At 39.3% G+C, this 27,077-nt stretch overlaps 1 protein-coding gene across 2 annotated transcripts in view; it reads left to right on the forward strand.

Annotated features, from left to right (window-relative positions):
* Positions 1-26,198, forward strand: part of LOC121385590 (probable acyl-CoA dehydrogenase 6) — a 43,643-nt gene extending 17,445 nt beyond the window's left edge. The window contains exons 6-9 of one of the 2 annotated variants that reach the window (XM_041516328.1): positions 3,174-3,347; positions 13,646-13,807; positions 22,027-22,177; positions 25,008-26,198. In XM_041516328.1, coding sequence (XP_041372262.1) covers positions 3,174-3,347; positions 13,646-13,807; positions 22,027-22,177; positions 25,008-25,107 — 587 coding nt within the window. In that variant the 3' untranslated portion in view covers positions 25,108-26,198. Of the gene's footprint in view, positions 1-3,173; positions 3,348-13,645; positions 13,808-17,720; positions 17,803-22,026; positions 22,178-25,007 lie in introns of those variants that run through there. The other variant, XM_041516329.1, reaches the window with a different exon arrangement.
* Positions 26,199-27,077: the final 879 nt, after the last annotated feature.

Genomic DNA, 27,077 nt, shown 5'->3' on the forward strand with positions numbered 1-27,077 from the left:
TGTTCACATTGTCATTGGTGTTACGCAAGAATATTTTAGCTGTCATTTCTCAGGAAACTTTAGCCTATTTTTTTAAATTTAAATTGTTTATTTAGGAAAGCATACCTTCTACCTTTATGACTTTGATGAAATTTATTTTGAAGGACTCCATAGTTTTAAATAATTAAAACTGCCACAGTGTATAATTTAAGTCACATACAGAATATCTGTGTGGAAATGTAGAATTACACCCTTGGATAGTTTTTAATTCTACAGTTATTCCATATATGTTATAACAGACACCCAAATAACACATCCATGTTCTCTTGATCACTATAAACCAATTGGATCACACAGCTGACCTGTCCCACTTGTCCAGTAACACCAGTGACATAATGAGCTAGCTTGTTCATAGAGTAACATGTGTCTGCACGTGCAGGTTGATTACAGTTCTGCGTGGCCAGATATAATTTTATGTTTCTTTGTTCATCTAGTTTCCAAAAGTTAACAACAAAAATTTATATCTTTTAATTATTTTATCTTGAATTTGTATTTTGAAAAGTGACTATTTCTGTAGAATGACCCATAACCGTAAATAAAATATGTTGAGTGTGTCGTTAAATAAACCATTTCCTTCCTTCCTTTTTATTAGTTCCCTACCCATCCAACCAGAGAGGACCATAGGTTTCATCTTCATCCTTCATCATTCTGTCTGTTCGTGCCTCTGTCTTTTTATTTGAATTCTTTTCAGTCTTAATTTTATGTTACAATAATTTTTCTGTCACAGTTTTCTCTCAATTAGAACACCTTCACATAGTATGTTCCATTCTTTCATTCTTTCTTATTAGTCCCATACCGGTCCCACCAAAGGGGACTTTTAGATTTCATATCCATCCTTTCGTCTGTCTGTCCATCTGTCTGTCCCACATATAGCTTTCTTATTAGTCCCATACCGGTCCAACCAAAGGGGACTTTTAGATTTCATATCCATCCTTTCGTCTGTCTGTCCATCTGTCTGTCCCACATATAGCTTTCCAGATGTTGTTTTCAAAATGCCTTGAGATATTGAGCTGAAATTTTGTGTATAGCTTTATCATGTACTATTAAAAATCGAGTTTGACTTCCATGGCAATTTAACTATTTTTCACAGAGTTACATGTATGGCCCTTGAACTTAAGAGATACAAAAATCAGTTTTCCAGACTTTCTTTTGGAATGCCTCAAAATATTGAGTTGAAATTTTGTGTATAGCTTTACCATGTACTGTTAAAGATCAAGTTTGACTTCCATGGCAATTTACCCATTTCTCATAGAGTTATGGCCCTTGAGATAGGCCCAGTCACGGACATGTATTGCTTTAGCAGTTCTCTCAGAATGCTTGTTTGCAGTTCAAATCATTATCTGTCACACTGTAATCCCAATTAGAACACTTTTATATATTTCCACTCATTCATTCTCTATTGTTAATTTATTTGTCAGTTCATCCATCCATCCATCTATCTATTTATTCACACATTCCTGGCATGGATCCAGAGGGGTCAAAGACAGCTGAATCCTCCTGTTCACGGGGGGGGGGGGGGGGGGGGGGGGGGGGATTGTAAATTATAAAGTGAATTCACTGCTAATATACATCTTACGTTTAAGTACTTGCATGTAGACCCGGAGCGGGATGTAGCCCAGTGGTAAAACACTTGCCTGGTGTGTGGTTGGTCTGGGATCGATCCCAGTTGGTGGGCACATTGGGTTATTTCCCATTCCAGCCAATGCAACATGACTGGTACATCAAAGGCTGTGGTATTTGCTATCCTGTCTGTTGGATGGTGCATATAAAGTTTCCCCTTGATGACTGCAAGTCAGAATTACCAAGTGTTTGACATCCAATATCTGATATTAAACTAAATCAGTGTACTCTAGTGGTGTCGTTAAACAAAACCCCTGCTGCAAAAAATGTGGGATCTGCATCAGCATTCATTTATATTTTCATCCATTCTTTCATTCTTTCATTCACCTATCCATTTATCTATTCATTTATTCACAGATTCAGTTAACGATATTTGTTCATAATGATATGGATTTATTTATTCATCCATTCCTAAATTCATCTATCATCCATTGATTTGTTTATTTGTCCATCCATCCATTCATCCATCTATTTGTTTATTTGTCCATCCATCCATCCATCCATCCATACATTTATTCATCTATTCACATATGTATTTATTTGCATGTCTTTCTAGGCATCACAATTGCCAAGAAGATAAATATGGTAAGCTGGGTATACGAAGGTAATTTCGTTATCCATCCATCCATCCATTCATTTCTCCACGCATTCACTTATTCATTCACTATTATGCCTTTCCAGATATATGATAGCCAAAATAGATAAGCTTGGTATAGGGAGGTTTTACACAGTGCTGATTGTCATTCATTTATCCATTCATTCATTCATTCATTCATTTATTCATTCATTCATTCATTCATTCATTTATTTACTTATCCATTTTTTCTCTTGTCTTTCCAGACATCATGATAGCCAAAAAAATGAATAAGCTTAGTATGAAGAGACTAGACACTGCAGATTCATCCATTCATTCATTTACTCACTCATTCATTCATTCATTCATTCAATTACCCATTCACTTATTCATTCATTATCTTGCCTTTCCACATTTCAGATAGCCATGATATATAATCTTGATATGAGGATTCCAACACAGTACATATTTTCATTCATTTCTCCACACCTTTACTTATTCATTCATTCTCTCATCGTTCCAGGCATTACAATAGCCAAGAAGATAGACAAACTTGATATGTGGTGTTCCGACTCACCGCACAGATTTTCATTCATACCTCCACACCGTTACTTATTCTTTCCTTCTCTTATCTTCCCTGGTATTGTAATAAGAAGATAAACTTGGTATGAGGATCAGAGATTTTCATTCGTTCCTCCACACCTTTACTTATTCATTCCTTCTCCTGTAATAAACAAGAAGATAGATAAACTTGGTATGAGGATCAGAGATTTTCATTCATTCCTCCACACCTTTACTTATAAATTCTTTCCTTCTTCTCATTCCAGGTATCACAATAGCAAAGATGATAGACAAACTTGGTATGAGGTGTTCCAATACTGCAGTGATTTTCATTCATTCCTCCACACATGTACTTATTCATTCATTCTCATCATTTCAGGTATCACAATAGCAAAGAAGATAGACAAACTTGGTATGTGGTGTTCCGACACTGCACAGATTTTCTTTGACAATGTCCGGGTTCCCCAAAGTCACATCATCGGGGAGGAAGGGATGGGCTTTGTCTATCAGATGTTACAGTTTCAGGAAGAGAGGCTGTGGGGAACCGCTGCAGGTACATTTATAGTAGTGATGTCCCAATGATCAAATATAATCGTAAATTGATCGGTTTGGCTCCACCAATGTGATGATTGATTATAAAAATCCATAATCGATTGTGTGGGAAAATGTTTTTTGCAATTGTTCCTTCTGTCCCAGTTCAGGTCACTGACCATGCCAGAGATGTCTGAAACCTGTGGAATAGGGGCACGAAAATGAGAGTTCCATGCCCGCAATTATTTCCTCCACTTTACATGATGGAATTGAAGGAAGGAAATGTTTTATTTAACGACGCACTCAACACATTTTATTTACGGTTATATGGCATCAGACATATTGTTAAGGACCACACAGATATTGAAGGAGGAAACCCGCTGTCGCCACTTCACTCTTTTCAATTGGTAGCAAGGGATCTTTTATATGCACCATCCCATAGACAGGATATCACATACCACGGCCTTTGATGTACCAGTCGTGGTGCACTGGCTGGATGATGGAATTGATGTAAATATGTTGAGGTTGGGGTTTGTTTTCCTGTGTACATAAAGAAAAATTGTATTAAATAGTTACTGAAGGTACAATTTGTGATTTATTAGGTCTAACTCGGTGAAAGCAAAACTAGGTACATGGACCTTATAATTTAAATCCTCCTTATGTTCATATAATTCTAACCAATTGTGTCATTAAACGTTGATCAGTTGGTGATAACCGATTTGATTGATGATGAAATTCCAACTAATTCCCAAGAGCAGGGCACAATATTTTACGAGAACCATGTTCTGTTTGAGTGTCGGTTGCGCAACTTTCAAATGACGAGAACCGCCAATCGGTTAAGTAGTCAACAATTGCATTCTAAAATTTAAATTACCATATACATGTATCAGTAATGAAAGAGAAAATCTGTTTGTGTTTAAATACATTTTAACCAACAATGTAGGACAGAACCGTAGTTCAAGTGTTTTAGGATTAAGTAGGCCTAACTCATCGGTTACAAGAACTATGTTCACGTAACCGAAAAATTTAAAAGTAAAACACGCGTGAACTGACTGCCAGTTACCTAAGTAAAACTCGCATGAACTGACTGCCAGTTACCTAAGTAAAACACGCGTGAACTGACTGCCAGTTACCTAAGTAAAAGTCACATGAACTGACTGCCAGTTACCTAAGTAAAACTCGCGTGAACTGACTGCCAGTTACCTAAGTAAAACTCACATGAACTGACTGCCAGTTACCTAAGTAAAACACGCGTGAACTGACTGCCAGTTACCTAAGTAAAAGTCACATGAACTGACTGCCAGTTACCTAAGTAAAACTCACATGAACTGACTGCCAGTTACCTAAGTAAAACTCGCGTGAACTGACTGCCAGTTACCTAAGTAAAACACGCGTGAACTGACTGCCAGTTACCTAAGTAAAAGTCACATGAACTGACTGCCAGTTACCTAAGTAAAACTCACATGAACTGACTGCCAGTTACCTAAGTAAAACTCGCGTGAACTGACTGCCAGTTACCTAAGTAAAACTCACATGAACTGACTGCCAGTTACCTAAGTAAAACACGCGTGAACTGACTGCCAGTTACCTAAGTCGCGTGAACTGACTGCCAGTTAAAGTAAAATCGCGTGAACTGACTGCCAGTTACCTAAGTAAAACTCACGTGAACTGACTGCCAGTTACCTAAGTAAAACACGCGTGAACTGACTGCCAGTTACCTAAGTAAAACTCGCGTGAACTGACTGCCAGTTACCTAAGTAAAAGTCACATGAACTGACTGCCAGTTACCTAAGTAAAACTCATGTGAACTGACTGCCAGTTACCTAAGTAAAACACGCGTGAACTGACTGCCAGTTACCTAAGTAAAACACGCGTGAACTGACTGCCAGTTACCTAAGTAAAACAAACTGACTGCCAGTTACCGTGAACTGACTGCCAGTTACCTAAGTAAAACTCGCGTGAACTGACTGCCAGTTACCTAAGTAAAAGTCACATGAACTGACTGCCAGTTACCTAAGTAAAACTCGCGTGAACTGACTGCCAGTTACCTAAGTAAAACTCATGTGAACTGACTGCCAGTTACCTAAGTAAAACTCGCGTGAACTGACTGCCAGTTACCTAAGTAAAACTCGCGTGAACTGACTGCCAGTTACCTAAGTAAAACTCGCGTGAACTGACTGCCAGTTACCTAAGTAAAACTCGCGTGAACTGACTGCCAGTTACCTAAGTAAAACTCGCGTGAACTGACTGCCAGTTACCTAAGTAAAAGTCACATGAACTGACTGCCAGTTACCTAAGTAAAACTCATGTGAACTGACTGCCAGTTACCTAAGTAAAACTCATGTGAACTGACTGCCAGTTACCTAAGTAAAACTCACATGAACTGACTGCCAGTTACCTAAGTAAAACTCACATGAACTGACTGCCAGTTACCTAAGTAAAACTCACATGAACTGACTGCCAGTTACCTAAGTAAAACTCGCGTGAACTGACTGCCAGTTACCTAAGTAAAACTCACATGAACTGACTGCCAGTTACCTAAGTAAAACACGCGTGAACTGACTGCCAGTTACCTAAGTAAAAGTCACATGAACTGACTGCCAGTTACCTAAGTAAAACTCACATGAACTGACTGCCAGTTACCTAAGTAAAACTCATGTGAACTGACTGCCAGTTACCTAAGTAAAACTCACATGAACTGACTGCCAGTTACCTAAGTAAAACACGCGTGAACTGACTGCCAGTTACCTAAGTAAAACTCGCGTGAACTGACTGCCAGTTACCTAAGTAAAAGTCACATGAACTGACTGCCAGTTACCTAAGTAAAACTCATGTGAACTGACTGCCAGTTACCTAAGTAAAACTCACATGAACTGACTGCCAGTTACCTAAGTAAAACTCACATGAACTGACTGCCAGTTACCTAAGTAAAACTCACATGAACTGACTGCCAGTTACCTAAGTAAAACTCGCGTGAACTGACTGCCAGTTACCTAAGTAAAACTCGCGTGAACTGACTGCCAGTTACCTAAGTAAAACTCGCGTGAACTGACTGCCAGTTACCTAAGTAAAACTCGCGTGAACTGACTGCCAGTTACCTAAGTAAAACTCGCGTGAACTGACTGCCAGTTACCTAAGTAAAACTCGCGTGAACTGACTGCCAGTTACCTAAGTAAAACTCACATGAACTGACTGCCAGTTACCTAAGTAAAACTCACATGAACTGACTGCCAGTTACCTAAGTAAAACACGAGTGAACTGACTGCCAGTTACCTAAGTAAAACACGCGTGAACTGACTGCCAGTTACCTAAGTAAAACTCGCGTGAACTGACTGCCAGTTACCTAAGTAAAACTCACATGAACTGACTGCCAGTTACCTAAGTAAAACTCGCGTGAACTGACTGCCAGTTACCTAAGTAAAAGTCACATGAACTGACTGCCAGTTACCTAAGTAAAACTCGCGTGAACTGACTGCCAGTTACCTAAGTAAAACTCATGTGAACTGACTGCCAGTTACCTAAGTAAAACTCACATGAACTGACTGCCAGTTACCTAAGTAAAACTCGCGTGAACTGACTGCCAGTTACCTAAGTAAAACTCGCGTGAACTGACTGCCAGTTACCTAAGTAAAACTCGCGTGAACTGACTGCCAGTTACCTAAGTAAAACTCGCGTGAACTGACTGCCAGTTACCTAAGTAAAACTCGCGTGAACTGACTGCCAGTTACCTAAGTAAAACTCGCGTGAACTGACTGCCAGTTACCTAAGTAAAACTCGCGTGAACTGACTGCCAGTTACCTAAGTAAAACTCGCGTGAACTGACTGCCAGTTACCTAAGTAAAACTCGCGTGAACTGACTGCCAGTTACCTAAGTAAAACTCGCGTGAACTGACTGCCAGTTACCTAAGTAAAACTCGCGTGAACTGACTGCCAGTTACCTAAGTAAAACTCGCGTGAACTGACTGCGTGAACTGACTGCCAGTTACCTAAGTAAAACTCACATGAACTGACTGCCAGTTACCTAAGTAAAACTCACATGAACTGACTGCCAGTTACCTAAGTAAAACTCGCGTGAACTGACTGCCAGTTACCTAAGTAAAACTCGCGTGAACTGACTGCCAGTTACCTAAGTAAAACTCACATGAACTGACTGCCAGTTACCTAAGTAAAACTCGCGTGAACTGACTGCCAGTTACCTAAGTAAAACTCACATGAACTGACTGCCAGTTACCTAAGTAAAACTCGCGTGAACTGACTGCCAGTTACCTAAGTAAAACTCGCGTGAACTGACTGCCAGTTACCTAAGTAAAACTCGCGTGAACTGACTGCCAGTTACCTAAGTAAAACTCACGTGAACTGACTGCCAGTTACCTAAGTAAAACACGCGTGAACTGACTGCCAGTTACCTAAGTAAAACTCACATGAACTGACTGCCAGTTACCTAAGTAAAACTCACATGAACTGACTGACTGCCAGTTACCTAAGTAAAACTCGCGTGAACTGACTGCCAGTTACCTAAGTAAAACTCGCGTGAACTGACTGCCAGTTACCTAAGTAAAACTGCCGCGTGAACTGACTGCCAGTTACCTAAGTAAAACTCGCGTGAACTGACTGCCACATGAACTGACTGCCAGTTACCTAAGTAAAACTCGCGTGAACTGACTGCCAGTTACCTAAGTAAAACTCGCGTGAACTGACTGCCAGTTACCTAAGTAAAACTCGCGTGAACTGACTGCCAGTTACCTAAGTAAAACTCGCGTGAACTGACTGCCAGTTACCTAAGTAAAACTCGCGTGAACTGACTGCCAGTTACCTAAGTAAAACTCACATGAACTGACTGCCAGTTACCTAAGTAAAACTATGAACTGACTGCCAGTTACCTAAGTAAAACTCACGTGAACTGACTGCCAGTTACCTAAGTAAAACTCGCGTGAACTGACTGCCAGTTACCTAAGTAAAACTCACATGAACTGACTGCCAGTTACCTAAGTAAAACTCACATGAACTGACTGCCAGTTACCTAAGTAAAACTCACATGAACTGACTGCCAGTTACCTAAGTAAAACTCGCGTGAACTGACTGCCAGTTACCTAAGTAAAACTCGCGTGAACTGACTGCCAGTTACCTAAGTAAAACTCGCGTGAACTGACTGCCAGTTACCTAAGTAAAACTCGGGTGAACTGACTGCCAGTTACCTAATTAAAACTCATGTGAACTGACTGCCAGTTAGCTAAGTAAAACTCATGTGAACTGACTGCCAGTTAACTAAGTAAAACTCACATGAACTGACTGCCAGTTACCTAAGTAAAACTCACATGAACTGACTGCCAGTTACCTAAGTAAAACTCGCGTGAACTGACTGCCAGTTACCTAAGTAAAACTCGCGTGAACTGACTGCCAGTTACCTAAGTAAAACTCGCGTGAACTGACTGCCAGTTACCTAAGTAAAACTCGCGTGAACTGACTGCCAGTTACCTAAGTAAAACTCGCGTGAACTGACTGCCAGTTACCTAAGTAAAACTTGCGTGAACTGACTGCCAGTTACCTAAGTAAAACTCACATGAACTGACTGCCAGTTACCTAAGTAAAACTCACGTGAACTGACTGCCAGTTACCTAAGTAAAACTCGCGTGAACTGACTGCCAGTTACCTAAGTAAAACTCACATGAACTGACTGCCAGTTACCTAAGTAAAACTCGCGTGAACTGACTGCCAGTTACCTAAGTAAAACACGCGTGAACTGACTGCCAGTTACCTAAGTAAAACTCGCGTGAACTGACTGCCAGTTACCTAAGTAAAACTCACATGAACTGACTGCCAGTTACCTAAGTAAAACTCGCGTGAACTGACTGCCAGTTACCTAAGTAAAAGTCACATGAACTGACTGCCAGTTACCTAAGTAAAACTCACATGAACTGACTGCCAGTTACCTAAGTAAAACTCGCGTGAACTGACTGCCAGTTACCTAAGTAAAACTCGCGTGAACTGACTGCCAGTTACCTAAGTAAAACTCACATGAACTGACTGCCAGTTACCTAAGTAAAACTCGCGTGAACTGACTGCCAGTTACCTAAGTAAAAGTCACATGAACTGACTGCCAGTTACCTAAGTAAAACTCACATGAACTGACTGCCAGTTACCTAAGTAAAACTCGCGTGAACTGACTGCCAGTTACCTAAGTCACATGAACTGACTGCCAGTTACCTAAGTAAAACTCACATGAACTGACTGCCAGTTACCTAAGTAAAACTCACATGAACTGACTGCCAGTTACCTAAGTAAAACTCACGTGAACTGACTGCCAGTTACCTAAGTAAAAGTCACATGAACTGACTGCCAGTTACCTAAGTAAAACTCGCGTGAACTGACTGCCAGTTACCTAAGTAAAACTCGCGTGAACTGACTGCCAGTTACCTAAGTGAAAAACTGCCAGCGTGAACTGACTGCCAGTTACCTAAGTAAAACTCGCGTCTAAGAACTGACTGCCAGTTACCTAAGTAAAACTCGCGTGAACTGACTGCCAGTTACCTAAGTAAAACACGCGTGAACTGACTGCCAGTTACCTAAGTAAAACTCACATGAACTGACTGCCAGTTACCTAAGTAAAACTCGCGTGAACTGACTGCCAGTTACCTAAGTAAAACTCGCGTGAACTGACTGCCAGTTACCTAAGTAAAACTCGCGTGAACTGACTGCCAGTTACCTAAGTAAAACTCGCGTGAACTGACTGCCAGTTACCTAAGTAAAACTCGCGTGAACTGACTGCCAGTTACCTAAGTAAAACTCACATGAACTGACTGCCAGTTACCTAAGTAAAACTCACATGAACTGACTGCCAGTTACCTAAGTAAAACACGCGTGAACTGACTGCCAGTTACCTAAGTAAAACTCGCGTGAACTGACTGCCAGTTACCTAAGTAAAACTCACATGAACTGACTGCCAGTTACCTAAGTAAAACTCATGTGAACTGACTGCCAGTTACCTAAGTAAAACTCGCGTGAACTGACTGCCAGTTACCTAAGTAAAACTCACATGAACTGACTGCCAGTTACCTAAGTAAAACTCACATGAACTGACTGCCAGTTACCTAAGTAAAACTCGCGTGAACTGACTGCCAGTTACCTAAGTAAAACTCACATGAACTGACTGCCAGTTACCTAAGTAAAACTCGCGTGAACTGACTGCCAGTTACCTAAGTAAAACTCATGTGAACTGACTGCCAGTTACCTAAGTAAAAGTCACATGAACTGACTGCCAGTTACCTAAGTAAAACTCACATGAACTGACTGCCAGTTACCTAAGTAAAACTCACATGAACTGACTGCCAGTTACCTAAGTAAAACTCACATGAACTGACTGCCAGTTACCTAAGTAAAACACGCGTGAACTGACTGCCAGTTACCTAAGTAAAACTCGCGTGAACTGACTGCCAGTTACCTAAGTAAAACTCGCGTGAACTGACTGCCAGTTACCTAAGTAAAACTCGGGTGAACTGACTGCCAGTTACCTAATTAAAACTCATGTGAACTGACTGCCAGTTAGCTAAGTAAAACTCATGTGAACTGACTGCCAGTTAACTAAGTAAAACTCACATGAACTGACTGCCAGTTAACTAAGTAAAACTCACATGAACTGACTGCCAGTTACCTAAGTAAAACTCGCGTGAACTGACTGCCAGTTACCTAAGTAAAACTCGCGTGAACTGACTGCCTGTTACCTAAGTAAAACTCGCGTGAACTGACTGCCAGTTACCTAAGTAAAACACGCGTGAACTGACTGCCAGTTACCTAAGTAAAACTCACGTGAACTGACTGCCAGTTACCTAAGTAAAACTTGCGTGAACTGACTGCCAGTTACCTAAGTAAAAGTCACATGAACTGACTGCCAGTTACCTAAGTAAAACTCACATGAACTGACTGCCAGTTACCTAAGTAAAACTTGCGTGAACTGACTGCCAGTTACCTAAGTAAAACTGCGTGAACTGACTGCCAGTTACCTAAGTAAAACTCATGTGAACTGACTGCCAGTTACCTAAGTAAAACACGCGTGAACTGACTGCCAGTTACCTAAGTAAAACTCGCGTGAACTGACTGCCAGTTACCTAAGTAAAACTCACATGAACTGACTGCCAGTTACCTAAGTAAAACTCGCGTGAACTGACTGCCAGTTACCTAAGTAAAAGTCACATGAACTGACTGCCAGTTACCTAAGTAAAACTCACATGAACTGACTGCCAGTTACCTAAGTAAAACTCACATGAACTGACTGCCAGTTACCTAAGTAAAACTCATGTGAACTGACTGCCAGTTACCTAAGTAAAACTCACATGAACTGACTGCCAGTTACCTAAGTAAAACTCACATGAACTGACTGCCAGTTACCTAAGTAAAACTCGCATGAACTGACTGCCAGTTACCTAAGTAAAACTCACATGAACTGACTGCCAGTTACCTAAGTAAAACTTGCGTGAACTGACTGCCAGTTACCTAAGTAAAAGTCACATGAACTGACTGCCAGTTACCTAAGTAAAAGTCACATGAACTGACTGCCAGTTACCTAAGTAAAAGTCACATGAACTGACTGCCAGTTACCTAAGTAAAACTCATGTGAACTGACTGCCAGTTACCTAAGTAAAACTCACATGAACTGACTGCCAGTTACCTAAGTAAAACTCGCGTGAACTGACTGCCAGTTACCTAAGTAAAAGTCACATGAACTGACTGCCAGTTACCTAAGTAAAACTCACATGAACTGACTGCCAGTTACCTAAGTAAAACACGCGTGAACTGACTGCCAGTTACCTAAGTAAAACTCGCGTGAACTGACTGCCAGTTACCTAAGTAAAACTCATGTGAACTGACTGCCAGTTACCTAAGTAAAAGTCACATGAACTGACTGCCAGTTACCTAAGTAAAACTCACATGAACTGACTGCCAGTTACCTAAGTAAAACTCACATGAACTGACTATTACATAGTCGACTCCTCTTGGGAACTAGCGATCTAAATGGTCATAAATTTGCAAGACACGTAAGTAACAGTCCATTTTGTACTTGTGGACATCTTATTGAAGATGCAGAACATTTTTTATGTTATTGTCCACTATATAATGTAATTCATAATACTCACCTGTCAAAATATCACAATCTTAATTGCAAGACTTTATTATTTGGTGACCCAAATTTTAGTACCCACGAAAATAGTGTTATTATTAAATCTGTTCAAGACTTTATAATTAATAGCAAACATTTCGATAAGTAACCATTCATTATTCCTCCTTCTCCCTTCCCAACTGTGACTAAATAATATCATATCAACTATCTATTTTTATTTTTCCTTTCTTCTCTCTCTCTTCCATTCTTCTCATCTTAGCTAATTTGAATTTATTTAAATTATTATACTATTTCTGTCATCTTGATGTATCAAACTTGTATTTATAAATGTAGGGAGAGGCCTTAATATAGGCTCTTGCCTGTTGGCCAATCCCAAACCGCATTTTGAAGGCAATAAATATTGTTTAAACTATAACTCTCACACACCGAATAAACTGTATAGTGATACATCATAACTCTCACACACCGAATAATTGCTAAGACTGAATTAGTATCATTAGTGATCTATTAGGTTGTGCCCGAACCGTAAGGATGTGGGCATGTTAAAATAGTTCCCATTCTATTAGGTTAAACGTTAGGTTAAAAGTCCAATAAGTGGCAAGAAATGAAAATGTTATACGGTAGAATTTAAACTTAAAGTTGTAGTTTATTCTGAAAAGCATGGAAATAGAGAGACTGGACGTGTTTTTGAAGTGGATGAACAATATGTAAGATAGTGGCAAGTAAATAAACCTGTATTATCCAAACAAACCAGAGCAAAACGAGCAAGACGGTTTGGTACTATGCAATGGCCGATTAATGTGTGTGTGGTGACAGACGTGTATATCCACTGCAGTTTATGTGTTCATCAATATAAACAGTTCAGTCAATTTTAACATACCACGCTTTTGTTTTTTATTTTGTCTCAACACCACATTTTCAATGTTTTAAAATGTATAGCCCACTGGCTATACACATGAAATTATGGTACATCATAATCAAATTGAGCAAGACCAGAATGAAATATATAGCGATACGTGACACATTGCTGCTGATGTAAGACTTCTATAAGTTGGTACATTCACTCACTTCCACATTTCATGTCTTCATTTTAACGATATCACAACTTGTTTGATAAATGTTTTAATAAATCAATACCAATGTACAGTATATTGTGTTATTCAGGTTTTTAACTTTAATAATTTGTAGTTTTCTCTCCATACATGTAGCTCTCATGCCGATGGAAAAGATAATTCAGCAAACAGCAGAATACACCGCTCAGCGACAAGCATTCGGAAAGCCGTTGCTTAGCAACCAGGTTATCCATTTCCGACTGGCGGAGCTGGCGACAGATGTAGAAATGTTGCGGTCCATGTTGTACAGAGCTATTTGTAAGAACACACATCACAGTATTTGGCACAATCAGTTTACGTAAAATTCTTTTGTTAGTAGGCAGGACATAGCCCAGAGGTAGAGTGCAGTCGGTCTAGGATCAATCCCCATTGGTCAGCCCATTAGGCTGTTTCTCATTCCAGCCAGTACTCCACAAATGGTGTATCAAAGGCCATGGTGTGTACTATCCTGGATTTCAAACATTTGATAATTTTGACATATAGTCTTAAAGAGAAAACCTACTACATTTTTCCATTAGTAGAAAGGGATCTTTTATATGCACCATCCCACAGTCAGGATAGCACATACCACGGCCTTAGATATACCAGTTGTGGTGTACTGGCTGGAAGGAGAAATCTCCCAATGGGTCCACCGATGGGGATCGATCCCAAACTCACTGCACATCCAGCGAGCGCTTTACCACTGGGCTACGTCCCACCTCCACTTTGGTGGATCCATTCAGCTGATTGAGATTTTTCTCGTGGGAAAGTGCATATGAGTGTCAGTGCTTGTTTCAAAATAATATACATTTTAATTAGTGCATGTTTGTATTTTTGTTTTCTTTATTTTATTAGTGTGTATGACTTAAGTGGACCTGGCCTCCAAAGCTACAAGCCGGGGGGTCCAGGTCTATTTTTTTTTTTCTTCTACAGTTTGTGCAATTTGCCAATCTTTATCATAGTTTATATGTAATATCAAGGGCATCATTGCACGATGCAATGACCCCCTTGAAGCACCAGTGATTTAAAAAAAATTATTTTCTGTTTGGCCACTCTAAGGTGGCGAAATATTCTACTTCAACCCTTGAATATATTAAATGTTTGAAAAGAGCCATTTCATTACATGGCTTATCTCCCTCTAATAATTTTCTGGTTGTCCATATTACCCTTATCGCTTTACTCCAGAGAAAAATTCCCAATTGCGATGCATAATCTCCAGGCTTATGTTTTATGCCGAAAATCATGGCATACGGATTCAAACGGAATTTGTTAATAATTTTTTTTTTAAAGATCGGTTCAATTTGCTTTATAAATAGTTTTGTTTTGTTGCAGTGAAAAAAGGCATGCAAGACTGAGTCCACTCTGTTACACACAAGGCACTCCGGAGTGGTCTCAATCTTCCAGTCATATAGATGTTTTCTGACTGCAATCACGTTCCTAATCATTTTATAAATTAAATCATAGTCGGGATTTTCAATGAAACCTGAATTTAATGTTTTCCAAATGTTTTACCAGTTTATGGTTTCATTAAAGGCTATATTCCACCTGGTCTTAAATGATGCATCTTTGTAAGTTCTTAATAACAAGACTGCGTACATGTATATGTCTTTAGTTTTCGCGTCTGTCACGTCTTTTTTGTAGCGTCCATAGTAATGTCCGCGAAAACTTGTCCTGTAGGTCTTTTAATTGGCGATAAAATACCGCGCTAGTTGGAACAACCGGCGAAGTCCAAAAAGTCGTTCTTCCCCAAGTCCCAAATGTCTTTGACTAAATTTAGTCTTTCTCTACGTATACTTGTGTATGTTTTGTTGGATATAAAAGGGTTTTCGTGTAACGGTTCATAAATTATCTGTTGGTAGCTGTTAGTGTCTCTAATAATGTCAAGGTCCTTCCATGTTAAGAGTATTTCCCTGTAGATATTCGGCATAGAGATGAAACTAGCTTTATTATTTATAATTTTACATTTTAGAACATGTCTTTCAATATTTAAGTTTTGGTATTGGCCTAAAAAGTGATCCGCTAAAGATTTCCAGTGGCCTTCGCCTTCTAAGCTTAAAAATCTACTTACAAATTTAATTCTTTGTGCTTTAATTTTTAGCCGAATATTTACGACACCCTTACTCTTACCCTTAGGTAGTTGAAGTTGCTCTTTTGATATAAAATGTTTTTTGTAACTCCAAATAAAGTCAAAGATAATTTTATCGATTTATTTAGCGTATTTTTCCGGTAATTTCAAAACGTTAGATAGGTACCAAATGCCGCTAGTGGCAAGCAAATTTACTGCTACTACTTTACCATGTAAGGTTAATTTACGATTACTCCAAATGTTTAAAATAGTTTTGATTTTTTGAATTTTTGGTTCCCAATTATCGGCTGAAACATCTACGTTACCAAAATAGAAACCTAAAATTTGGATTATTTTTTTTGGTCCATCTTATATCAAGAGGCGTATCTTTCTCGTACCTAAGTCTCCCCATTAGGAAACCAGTGGTTTTCTGAAGGTTGACTTTGGCTCCAGAAGCACGTTCGTATATATTTAAAACTTTAAACAATCGTTTAACTGAGTCTAGGTCTGATAAGGTCGCGTTGCCGTCGTCTGAGTAGCCCACCCACTTGCTAACGAAGCCATCAGGTAGATTTATTCCATTAATTTTTGTATCTTCCCAAACAGCTTCCGCCAGAGTTTCTGCTACTAAAATATATAAAACTGTGCTGATCGGGCATCCCTGTCTAATACCCCGAGATAAGTTAAAATAGTTTGAAGTATGTCCATTGACTTTTACCGCAGATGGAATATCTGTGTAACAAGTCTTAATCATTTTAATGAAATTTGGTCCAAAGTTAAATTTTTTGAGCACTTTAAATTAAATAAAAAATCCCACTCTACTCTATCATAAGCTTTAGTTTGATCTAGAGAAAGAATTAACCCCGGTAAATTTTCACGATTAACATATTCCATTAAGTCTCTTATCAATGACACACCGTCTGATCTGCCTTTTACTGAACATTTTTGATTTGGGTGAATAATTTTTGGTAAGAAATCTCGAATTCTACTGGCCAAAACTTTTGTAATAATTTTGTAGTCGCAATTTAGTAACAAAATCGGGCGCCAATTTTTTAGAAGTTGTTTTTCATTGCCTTTCCAAATTAAAACGATTACACCGCGCCTCATGGTGAAAGTTAATTTTTCTTTACCAAGGGCATCATTAATTACTAAAACCAGGTCACTACCAATAAGGCTGAAAAAATTCCGGTAGAATTCTGCAGACAATCCACCACAGCCAGGCGATTTATCATTGGCAAAAGATTTAATAGCTGATGAAACTTCGTCAAGAGTTATTTCCCCTTCACATGCATCTGTCTTCATCTTTTAACGTCTTTGTCATTTTGTTTAATAAATAATTTTGTGCTGAAAAGTCTGTCTTTTCTGAAGTGTATAAAGTTTTGTAAAATTTAGTAGTTTCTTCTAAAATTTCTTGTTGTGTGTTAATTAAATTACCGTCTTCAGTTATTAAGGAGTCCATGCATTTGTTATTGGCTTTTTGTTTTTCAAGGTTTACAAAGTACACCGTGCATCTTTCACCTTGTGTTTTTTCATCGACCTTGGCCCTAATTCTAGCACCCTGTAATTGTATTTGTTCGTAGTTTTTAATTTTATTTTGTACATTTAATAATTCAGAATAATCGTCCAAGTGTCCTAACTCGTCTAGTTGTGTTAAGAAAATTTCGTCTTGTTTTAAGTTATATATGTACGTCCTTTCAGTCCTGCGTTTTCGTTTACAATAGTCCTTGGTCAGAGTTTTTATTTTTACTTTACCCAAATCCCACCATAACAAAAGATACTCATAATCCCCTTTTTTTGTTTTCCAAGTCTGCCAAAAGTCATTTATTAAATTAGCGTAGTCTTTGTCTTTCAGAACGCTATTGTTAAAGGCCCATAGTCCGGGTCCGTTGTTATTTTTGTCAAAGGTAAAGTCAGCCTAAACAAGCTTGTGATCAGTATATACGCACTGAGTTACACCAGCTTCTTTCAGGCCAGCAATAAACTGCCCTGAGATTAAGATTCGGTCGATGCGAGAGTATATTTTATAAGCTTTACTGTGGTATGTGTAAGAGGTTCTGTTTGGGTATAAATATCTGTCTGTTAGTGCATGTTCGTTTATAATGTTATTTAATTCTTTAACCCCTATAGTGCCCCTAAGCTCCTGCTTCTTAGAGCCTGTCCGGTCAAGCGTTACACTGTCCACACAGTTGAAGTTGCCACACAGAATGCGGTTAGTCTCGGTTCATTGGTCATTCGTTGTAAAGAAGTAATTTACATGAGATACGGACATTTGCCCTCCAGGACATTTGCTCCCCAGTCCAAACATGGATAGGAGGACATTTGCCCCCCAGTCCAAACATGGATAGGAGGACATTTGCTCCCCAGTCCAAACATGGATAGGAGGACATTTGCTCCCCAGTCCAAACATGGATAGGAGGACATTTGCTCCCCAGTCCAAACATGGATAGGAGGACATTTGCTCCCCAGTCCAAACATGGATAGGAGGACATTTGCTCCCCAGTCCAAACATGGATAGGAGGACATTTGCTCCCCAGTCCAAACATGGATAGGAGGACATTTGCTCCCCAGTCCAAACATGGATAGGAGGACATTTGCTCCCCAGTCCTAGGGGATGAAAAAACACAAGCATAGCGAAAACACAAAAGGGGTGGTCCGGGGGCATGTCCATATCGTCAACGTAGGCTAGGTTTAGGGTGGTGGTTGTGAATCACAGTCCGTAGGCAGTCCGAGTCGGTAAGGAAAGAGGGGGTGGGGTGGAGGCCGTTAGACCTAGGTCTTCGCAGACTTCTGGCCCTTGCTCCTTAGATTGGGGTGGAAAGGGGGAAGGATATTCATATTTACAAAATATATAAATGCAGCATTTGACAAGAGGTTTTTTTCAACTAGCCATCGGGCTAGTTATAGTATTTATTTACTAGCCCGACATTGAATATCACTAGCCATGGAAGTGGGGCTACCATAATCTAGAAGCCCTGGTCTTTGTCTGTCTGTCTGTCCATCTGTTCCACATACAGCTTTCTGCTTTTAGTTATAATCCTGAAATTCTGTGTTTAGCTTTACAGGGATTGAAATAGCAGCCTGCAAAAAGCAGTCCCATTTGTTAGAACGAGAAGGTGAAATAAAAATCCACTTGTTAATATTACCACAAAATCACAAGTTCTTTTTCAAGACAGATGTATATACAGTTTTATCATCCATTGAAGGCTTTTGTAGGAGATATTGATGGCACTATAATTTGCGATATCTCCTGCGATATTCTCCTAGGAGATATCGCTTCTTGTTACGTCACTGTGTATCAGCGCTAAATCTATCATTAGTGACGTCGCACCACTGTCGTTCTGCTAGGTATCGAGTCTACCACTGCCAAATATAGTGACATTCAACCCACATTACTGACATTGTTTACAATTGTTGCAAATAAAAAGAATGATAATGGATGATAAAAAGAAAACCCCCTCATGTCTTGTTATATCATGATTTATCAGCACTCATTGATAAAAGTATAAAAATCCTCGGCAAGACTCGGATACTTTTATCAACTTGGGAAGTATCCTCTATATCTCAAGACTCGGATTTTCATACTTTTATCAACTCGGGAAGTATCCTCTATATCTCAAGACTCTGATTTCATACTTTTATCATCTTGGGAAGTATCCTCTATATCTCATTTGCTATTTAACCAAGGCTAACCTCGGGATTCTGTTATATTTTAATTTTACTCTTCATCTCTATTCTCAGAGGTCTTAATTTTCCACATATTGTCCCAAACCAGCCACTAGCCCTGTGCTATCTTATTTTCCACATATTGTCCCAAACCAGCCACTCGCCCTGTGCTATCTTATTTTCCACATATTGTCCCAAACCAGCCACTCGCCCTGTGCTATCTTATTTTCCACATATTGTCCCAAACCAGCCACTCGCCCTGTGCTATGTTATTTTCCACATATTGTCCCAAACCAGCCACTAGCCCTGTGCTATCTTATTTTCCACATATTGTCCCAAACCAGCCACTCGCCCTGTGCTATCTTATTTTCCACATATTGTCCCAAACCAGCCACTCGCCCTGTGCTATCTTATTTTCCACATATTGTCCCAAACTAGCCACTAGCCCTGTGCTATCTTATTTTCCACATATTGTCCCAAACCAGCCACTCGCCCTGTGCTATCTTATTTTCCACATATTGTCCCAAACCAGCCACTCGCCCTGTCTAGCTATGTTATTTTCCACATATTGTCCCAAACCAGCCACTAGCCCTGTGCTATCTTATTTTCCACATATTGTCCCAAACCAGCCACTCGCCCTGTGCTATCTTATTTTCCACATATTGTCCCAAACCAGCCACTCGCCCTGTGCTATCTTATTTTCCACATATTGTCCCAAACTAGCCACTAGCCCTGTGCTATCTTATTTTCCACATATTGTCCCAAACCAGCCACTAGCCCTGTGCTATCTTATTTTCCACATATTGTCCCAAACCAGCCACTCGCCCTGTGCTATCTTATTTTCCACATATTGTCCCAAACCAGCCACTCGCCCTGTGCTATCTTATTTTCCACATATTGTCCCAAACCAGCCACTCGCCCTGTGCTATCTTATTTTCCACATATTGTCCCAAACCAGCCACTCGCCCTGTGCTATCTTATTTTCCACATATTGTCCCAAACCAGCCACTCGCCCTGTGCTATGTTATTTTCCACATATTGTCCCAAACCAGCCACTCGCCCTGTGCTATCTTATTTTCCACATATTGTCCCAAACCAGCCACTCGCCCTGTGCTATCTTATTTTCCACATATTGTCCCAAACCAGCCACTCGCCCTGTGCTATGTTATTTTCCACATATTGTCCCAAACCAGCCACTCGCCCTGTGCTATCTTATTTTCCACATATTGTCCCAAACCAGCCACTCGCCCTGTGCTATGTTATTTTCCACATATTGTCCCAAACCAGCCACTCGCCCTGTGCTATGTTATTTTCCACATATTGTCCCAAACCAGCCACTCGCCCTGTGCTATGTTATTTTCCACATATTGTCCCAAACCAGCCACTCGCCCTGTGCTATGTTATTTTCCACATATTGTCCCAAACCAGCCACTCGCCCTGTGCTATGTTATTTTCCACATATTGTCCCAAACCAGCCACTCGCCCTGTGCTATCTTATTTTCCACATATTGTCCCAAACCAGCCACTCGCCCTGTGCTATCTTATTTTCCACATATTGTCCCAAACCAGCCACTCGCCCTGTGCTATCTTATTTTCCACATATTGTCCCAAACCAGCCACTCGCCCTGTGCTATCTTATTTTCCACATATTGTCCCAAACCAGCCACTCGCCCTGTGCTATCTTATTTTCCACATATTGTCCCAAACCAGCCACTCGCCCTGTGCTATCTTATTTTCCACATATTGTCCCAAACCAGCCACTCGCCCTGTGCTATCTTATTTTCCACATATTGTCCCAAACCAGCCACTCGCCCTGTGCTATCTTATTTTCCACATATTGTCCCAAACCAGCCACTCGCCCTGTGCTATCTTATTTTCCACATATTGTCCCAAACCAGCCACTAGCCCTGTGCTATCTTATTTTCCACATATTGTCCCAAACCAGCCACTCGCCCTGTGCTATCTTATTTTCCACATATTGTCCCAAACCAGCCACTCGCCCTGTGCTATCTTATTTTCCACATATTGTCCCAAACCAGCCACTCGCCCTGTGCTATCTTATTTTCCACATATTGTCCCAAACCAGCCACTCGCCCTGTGCTATCTTATTTTCAGCATGCTATAATATGTTTTACCTGGCCTTATTGTTTTTGGCCTCCTGTTTTAAAAAAAATAACATTAGGTCATATATTACTTGCTATTTCGATCCCTGCTTTATCATGTATAGCTGCAGATCATGCTTCACTTTCATGGCGATTTGCCCACTGTTGACAGAATTATGGCCCTTGAATTTAGGAGATAAGAAAATATGTTGGGCCTAGTAAGGGACATTTATTGCTTTAGCAGCACTCTCGGGATGCCTGTTTTCACTTTAAGTGACAGCACTCATCAAAATGATGATGTTGGTCAGTCATAGCTTGCCACAATTCCTCAGTTGACTTGTAGTATGGTTCTGGTGAATGTGTTTTGTCAGATATCTTCTATATGTTTTGAAGAATAAACTTAAGTAAAATGAAGAAAAGAACATATTGTGTGTTTTGTCAGATATCTTCTAAATGTTTTGGAGAATAAATTTTTAAAAATGAAGAAAATAAAATAAAATTTGATGTATTTTTTTTAATGTTTTGTAGAATACATTTAATTAAAATGAAGAAAATAAAAAAAAATTTGATGTGGTTTCTGTTTTAATATCTTCTATATGTTAATTAAAATGAAGAAAACAAAAATAAGATCTTATGTGTGTTTTTAAATATCTTCTATATGTTTTTAGATCAGTATGTCCATGGTAACGATGTAACGAAGCTGGCGTCGATGTGTAAGCTTAAAGCCGGTCGACTAGTGAGAGAAGTGAACGACTCCTGCCTACAGTACTGGGGAGGCATGGGTTTCACTAACGAGGTGCTCGTCAGTCGCTTTTACAGGTAAATATACAATGTAGGAGACTTCACTAATGAGGTGCCTGTCAGTCGCTTTTACGGGTAAATATAGGAGACTTTACTAACGAGGTGCTCGTCAGTCGCTTTTACGGGTAAATGTAGGAGACTTCACTAACGAGGTGCTCGTCGGTCACTTTTACGGGTAAATATAGGAGACTTCACTAATGAGGTGCTCATCAGTCGCTTTTACAGGTAAATATAGGAGACTTCACTAACGAGGTGCTCGTCAGTCGCTTTTACGGGTAAATATAGCAGACCACTAACGAGGTGCTCGTCAGTCGGCTTTACGGGTAAATATAGCAGACTTCACTAACAAGGTGCTCATCAGTCGCTTTTACAGGTAAATATAGCAGACTTCACTAACGAGGTGCTCGTCAGTCGCTTTTGCAGGTAAATATAGATGACTTCACTAATGAGGTGCTCGTCAGTCACTTTGACAGGTAGGAGACATCACTAACGAGGTGCTTTTACAGGTAAATAATGAGGTGCTCGTCAGTCGCTTTTACAGGAAAATATAGATTAAAGATACTGTATGCAATTGTATCTGGCAAAATGTTCTGATCTTTTGTCAAGCCAAACTATTGTTGCAGATGAAAACAAAGACAGAATAGTCAGATGTTGATTTCATTGTTCCATGTATATTGAATTGTTATTTATGTCGGAATACTTGACAATTGTCTTTACTGGTCACTAATTTCGACTCCTGTGGGGTTTTAACATAATATAGAGAATACTACATGAGTGGCCGTTAGATACCATTTATCTTACAAGAAGTTGTTTATATAGAGAATACTACATGAGTGGCTGTTAGATACCATTTATCTTATGAGTTGTTTATATAGAGATACCATATATCTTACGAGTTGTTTATATAGAGAATACTACATGAGTGGCTGTTAGATACCATTTATCTTACGAGTTGTTTATGTAGAGAATACTACATAGTGGCCATTAGATACCATTTATTTCACGAGTTGTTTCAAAATGTATCAAATGAATGTATGCGAGTTGGAAACATGTTTAAATGAGTAAAATAAATGATATCTTGACAGACATGAAAAAAAGAAGTTTGTTTTGTTAACGACAACCGCTAGAGCACATTGATTTATTAATTATCGGCTACTGGATGTCAAACATTTGGTAATTCTGACATAGTCTTAGAGAGGAAACCCGCTAGATTTTTCCATTAGCAGCAAGGTTTTTTTTGTATGCATCATCCCACAGACAAGATAGCACATACCACGACTTTTGATATACCAGTCATGGTGCATTGGCTGGGATGAGAAATAGCCCAATGGGCCCACCAATGGGGATTGATCCGAGACCGACCACGCATCAAGCAAGCACTTTACCACTGGGCTACGTCCCGCCTCTCTAATGGACACGAATCTAGTATTCTGTTCTTACATATCCTGAAAAAACAACCAGATTTAAAATATATTTAAACGTCTTTTTTAACTAAAACCTTTGCATCACAAAAAATAATCAGTTTCAGGTAAACTTATAGGTTGCAGAGTAATCAATTTTGATTATGCATTTTTCGATGGAATAGCTGGGCTTCTAGAAAAGAAATTTTAGTCCACTAGCCATGGCATTAGTGATTAAATATTTTTACTAGCCACGATTAAATATTCACTATCCCTACTTTACTTTAAGTCAATACAATTTTACTAAATAATGGTAATAATTAGATAGGTCACCTAAAGAGGGAGATAGAGCTTAAAAACACTAACATTGGAGGTTGGGGTGGGGTCAGAATATTTATATTTACAAATAGACTTAACTGCAACATTTGATAATTTAGTTTTTTACTAGCCATCGGGCATAGCAATACTAGTTAATTGCTAGCTTAAAAACACTAACATTGGAGGTTGGGGTGGGGTCAGGATATTCATATTTACAAAATAGACTTAACTGCAACATTTAACAATTTGCTTTTTCACTAGCCACCAGGCATAGCAGTTCTAGTTATTTCGAGCCCAGTATTGAATATCACTAGCCATGGGAGTGGGGCTACCAGAATCTAGAAGCCCTGATCATATGTCTTTAAAATGTTATCACACGTGTGTGTCATCAGTAAGTGTTATCATAGGGCTATTTCTCATCCCAGCCAGTGCTCCACAACTGGTGAAACAAAGGCCATGGTATGTACTATCCTATCCAAGGACCACACTGATATTGGTTAGTAGCAAGGGATCTTTTATATGCACCATCCCACAGACAGGATAGCCTTTGATATACCAGCCATGGTGCACTGACTGGAACAAGAAATAGCCCAACGGGCCCACCAACGGTGATCGATCCCATACCGACCATGCATCAAGTGAACTATGACCCACCCCCGTGTTATCATAAATAATGAATGATGTTCTGCGCAAAAGGTGTGTTAGGAAAAATAATAATCATCATCATATTTACACTGTCACATGGATACTTCTTCTTTCTTTCTGTTTTTTTGAGGGGGGTGGGGGTCAGGACATAGCCCAGTGGTACAGCGCTCGCTCGATGTGCGGTCTGTCTGGGATCAGTCCCCATCGGTGGACCCATTGGGCTATTTCTCATTCCACCCAGTGCACGACAACTGGTATGTCAAAGGTTGTGGTATGTACTACCCTGTCTGTTGGATAGTGCATATAAAAGATCCCTTGCTGCTAATTGAAAAAGTAGCCCATGAAGTGGCGACAGCGGGTTTCCTCTCTCATTATCTGTGTGGTCCTTAACCATATGTTTGACGCCATATAACCGTAAATAAAATGTGTTGAGTTCATCGTTAAAGAAAACATTTCTTTCTTTCTTTTTTCTTTTTTTTGTGCAGAGACATGCGAGTGATTTCAATAGGCGGAGGTGCTGATGAAATAATGCTGTCAATTATATGTAAACACATGGATATTCTTCCACGACAGAAAAAAGGTTAAAAATAAAATTGACTAAACTTGTTCATAGAGACCACTAAAGGATATACAACAGGTGGACGTTATACAGAGGTCAAACGAGGAATTTGTGTACAGCAGGTAGTGGTCACAAGTGCAGTTTGTACTCAGGTGGTCTTTGGTATAAGGTTCCTTTTAAACAGAAGGGAATTATCTAAGTGTTGTTTATAGACAGGTGGTCTTCATTACATGATTCCCTTGAAACAATCAGATTGATTACAGATTGAAGGGAATTATCTCAAGTGTCCTGTATGGACAGGTAGCTGTAGTAATTTAAACTGTATTGATTACAAATTGGCTTGCCAAAAATAATCACAGGTGGTGAGTTGGGGGGGGGGGGGGGGGGGGGGGGTTTTAAGCAGAATTAAAATTTTGAAGGCACAATAGTATCCGTTCTCCAGCTTGTCAAAATAGGCACATTTAAACCAAAACAGGCATTTGTTATGTATTTTGAGGTGGGCAAGGATCCCTACACCCCCCCCCCCCCCCCCCCCCCCCCCCCCCCCACCTTTGACCAGTTGAAAATGTTGAAAGTAATAAAGTTTCCTTGTTTTTGTTTTATTTATTGATTCTTGACTGAAATAATCCACTGTCATTAGGAAATACACATGTATGTGTTCTGTTGCTTTTCACACTAATGCAAAAAAAAACAATTTAGCGCACCTGTCTGGGAACAAGCATATTTCTACCCCTATAGGGTATTTAATTCAGAACGTCTTGAGACTACAGAAAATTATTATGATAATGATGATGCATTTTTGATTATGCAGTGAAACCTCTCAAAACTGGACCCTCTTTAAACCGGAATTCCCCCCAAATCAGACATTTTTATAGTCCTTTTTTTTTTAAATTCACTACATAAATTAACCTCTCTAAACCAGATACCTTGGTTCTAAGGGTGTCCGGGTTAGAGGGGTTTCAATGTACTAAGACAATTTTTTTTTAGCAAGTTGGTACTACTGCATTGTTGTTTACAAATACAACCTATACATTCAATAACATGACAGTTACGAAATTCCCCCCCCCCCCCCACACACACACACACGCACGCACATCCCAGTATAAAGAAAGAAAAAAAAGAAATGTTTTATTTAAACTCACTCAACATATTTTATATACGGTTATATGGTGTCAGACATGGTTAAGGACCACATAGATATTGAGGAAGGAAATGTTTTATTTAACGACACACTTAACACATTTCTTTTATGGTTATATGGCTAAGGACCACACAGATATTGAGATAGGAAACCCGCTGTCGCCACTTCATGGGCTACTCTCTTCGATTAGCAGCAAGGGATCTTTTATATGCACCATCCCACAGACAGGGTAATACATACCATGGACTTTGATATACCAGTCGTGGTACCCCAGTCAGATTCTTTGATGCAGAGTATATTGCTCAAAACTTTCCAGGAACAATAATTTACCCTTTTTATTAAAAGTCTCGTTTATGGATAATGTTTACTGTTATTCATCTTGGATAGGGGCCAAGGAAGGCCATAACCCCCCCACCACCACTTTTCGCTGTTACTTTGCTCAGCTATTTTAGGACTTGAAATACAACTTTTTCTCAGTAATTTGTAGCTGGGTGCTGAAGATTTCAGGATCGAATCCCCATCTGTGGATCAGTTGAGTTTGTAAAACCTCTTGATTATTTTATGATTATTTTTTTATATTTTGTGTGATATTTTCAAAGGTATCTCATATTAAATATTGTAAATTTTATGATAATAATGAATTCCAATGTTATCATGTTTTTTCATGAACTTTATACAGCAAGTAAAAGAAATAGTTAAACTGGAATGTTATTTTTTAAAGAATATAAGAATTGTTCTTTTTTTACTTTTCTGAAAAATATTCTCCAGTTTGTTAAGAATTATTATTATTTATAATAAAATATATACTTACTGAATTTGTTAGTTTGTGTCATTGTTTGATTACTACTGTGACAC

Source organism: Gigantopelta aegis, chromosome 11 (genome assembly GCF_016097555.1).
Source record: "Gigantopelta aegis isolate Gae_Host chromosome 11, Gae_host_genome, whole genome shotgun sequence".
NCBI lineage: Eukaryota > Metazoa > Mollusca > Gastropoda > Neomphalida > Peltospiridae > Gigantopelta > Gigantopelta aegis.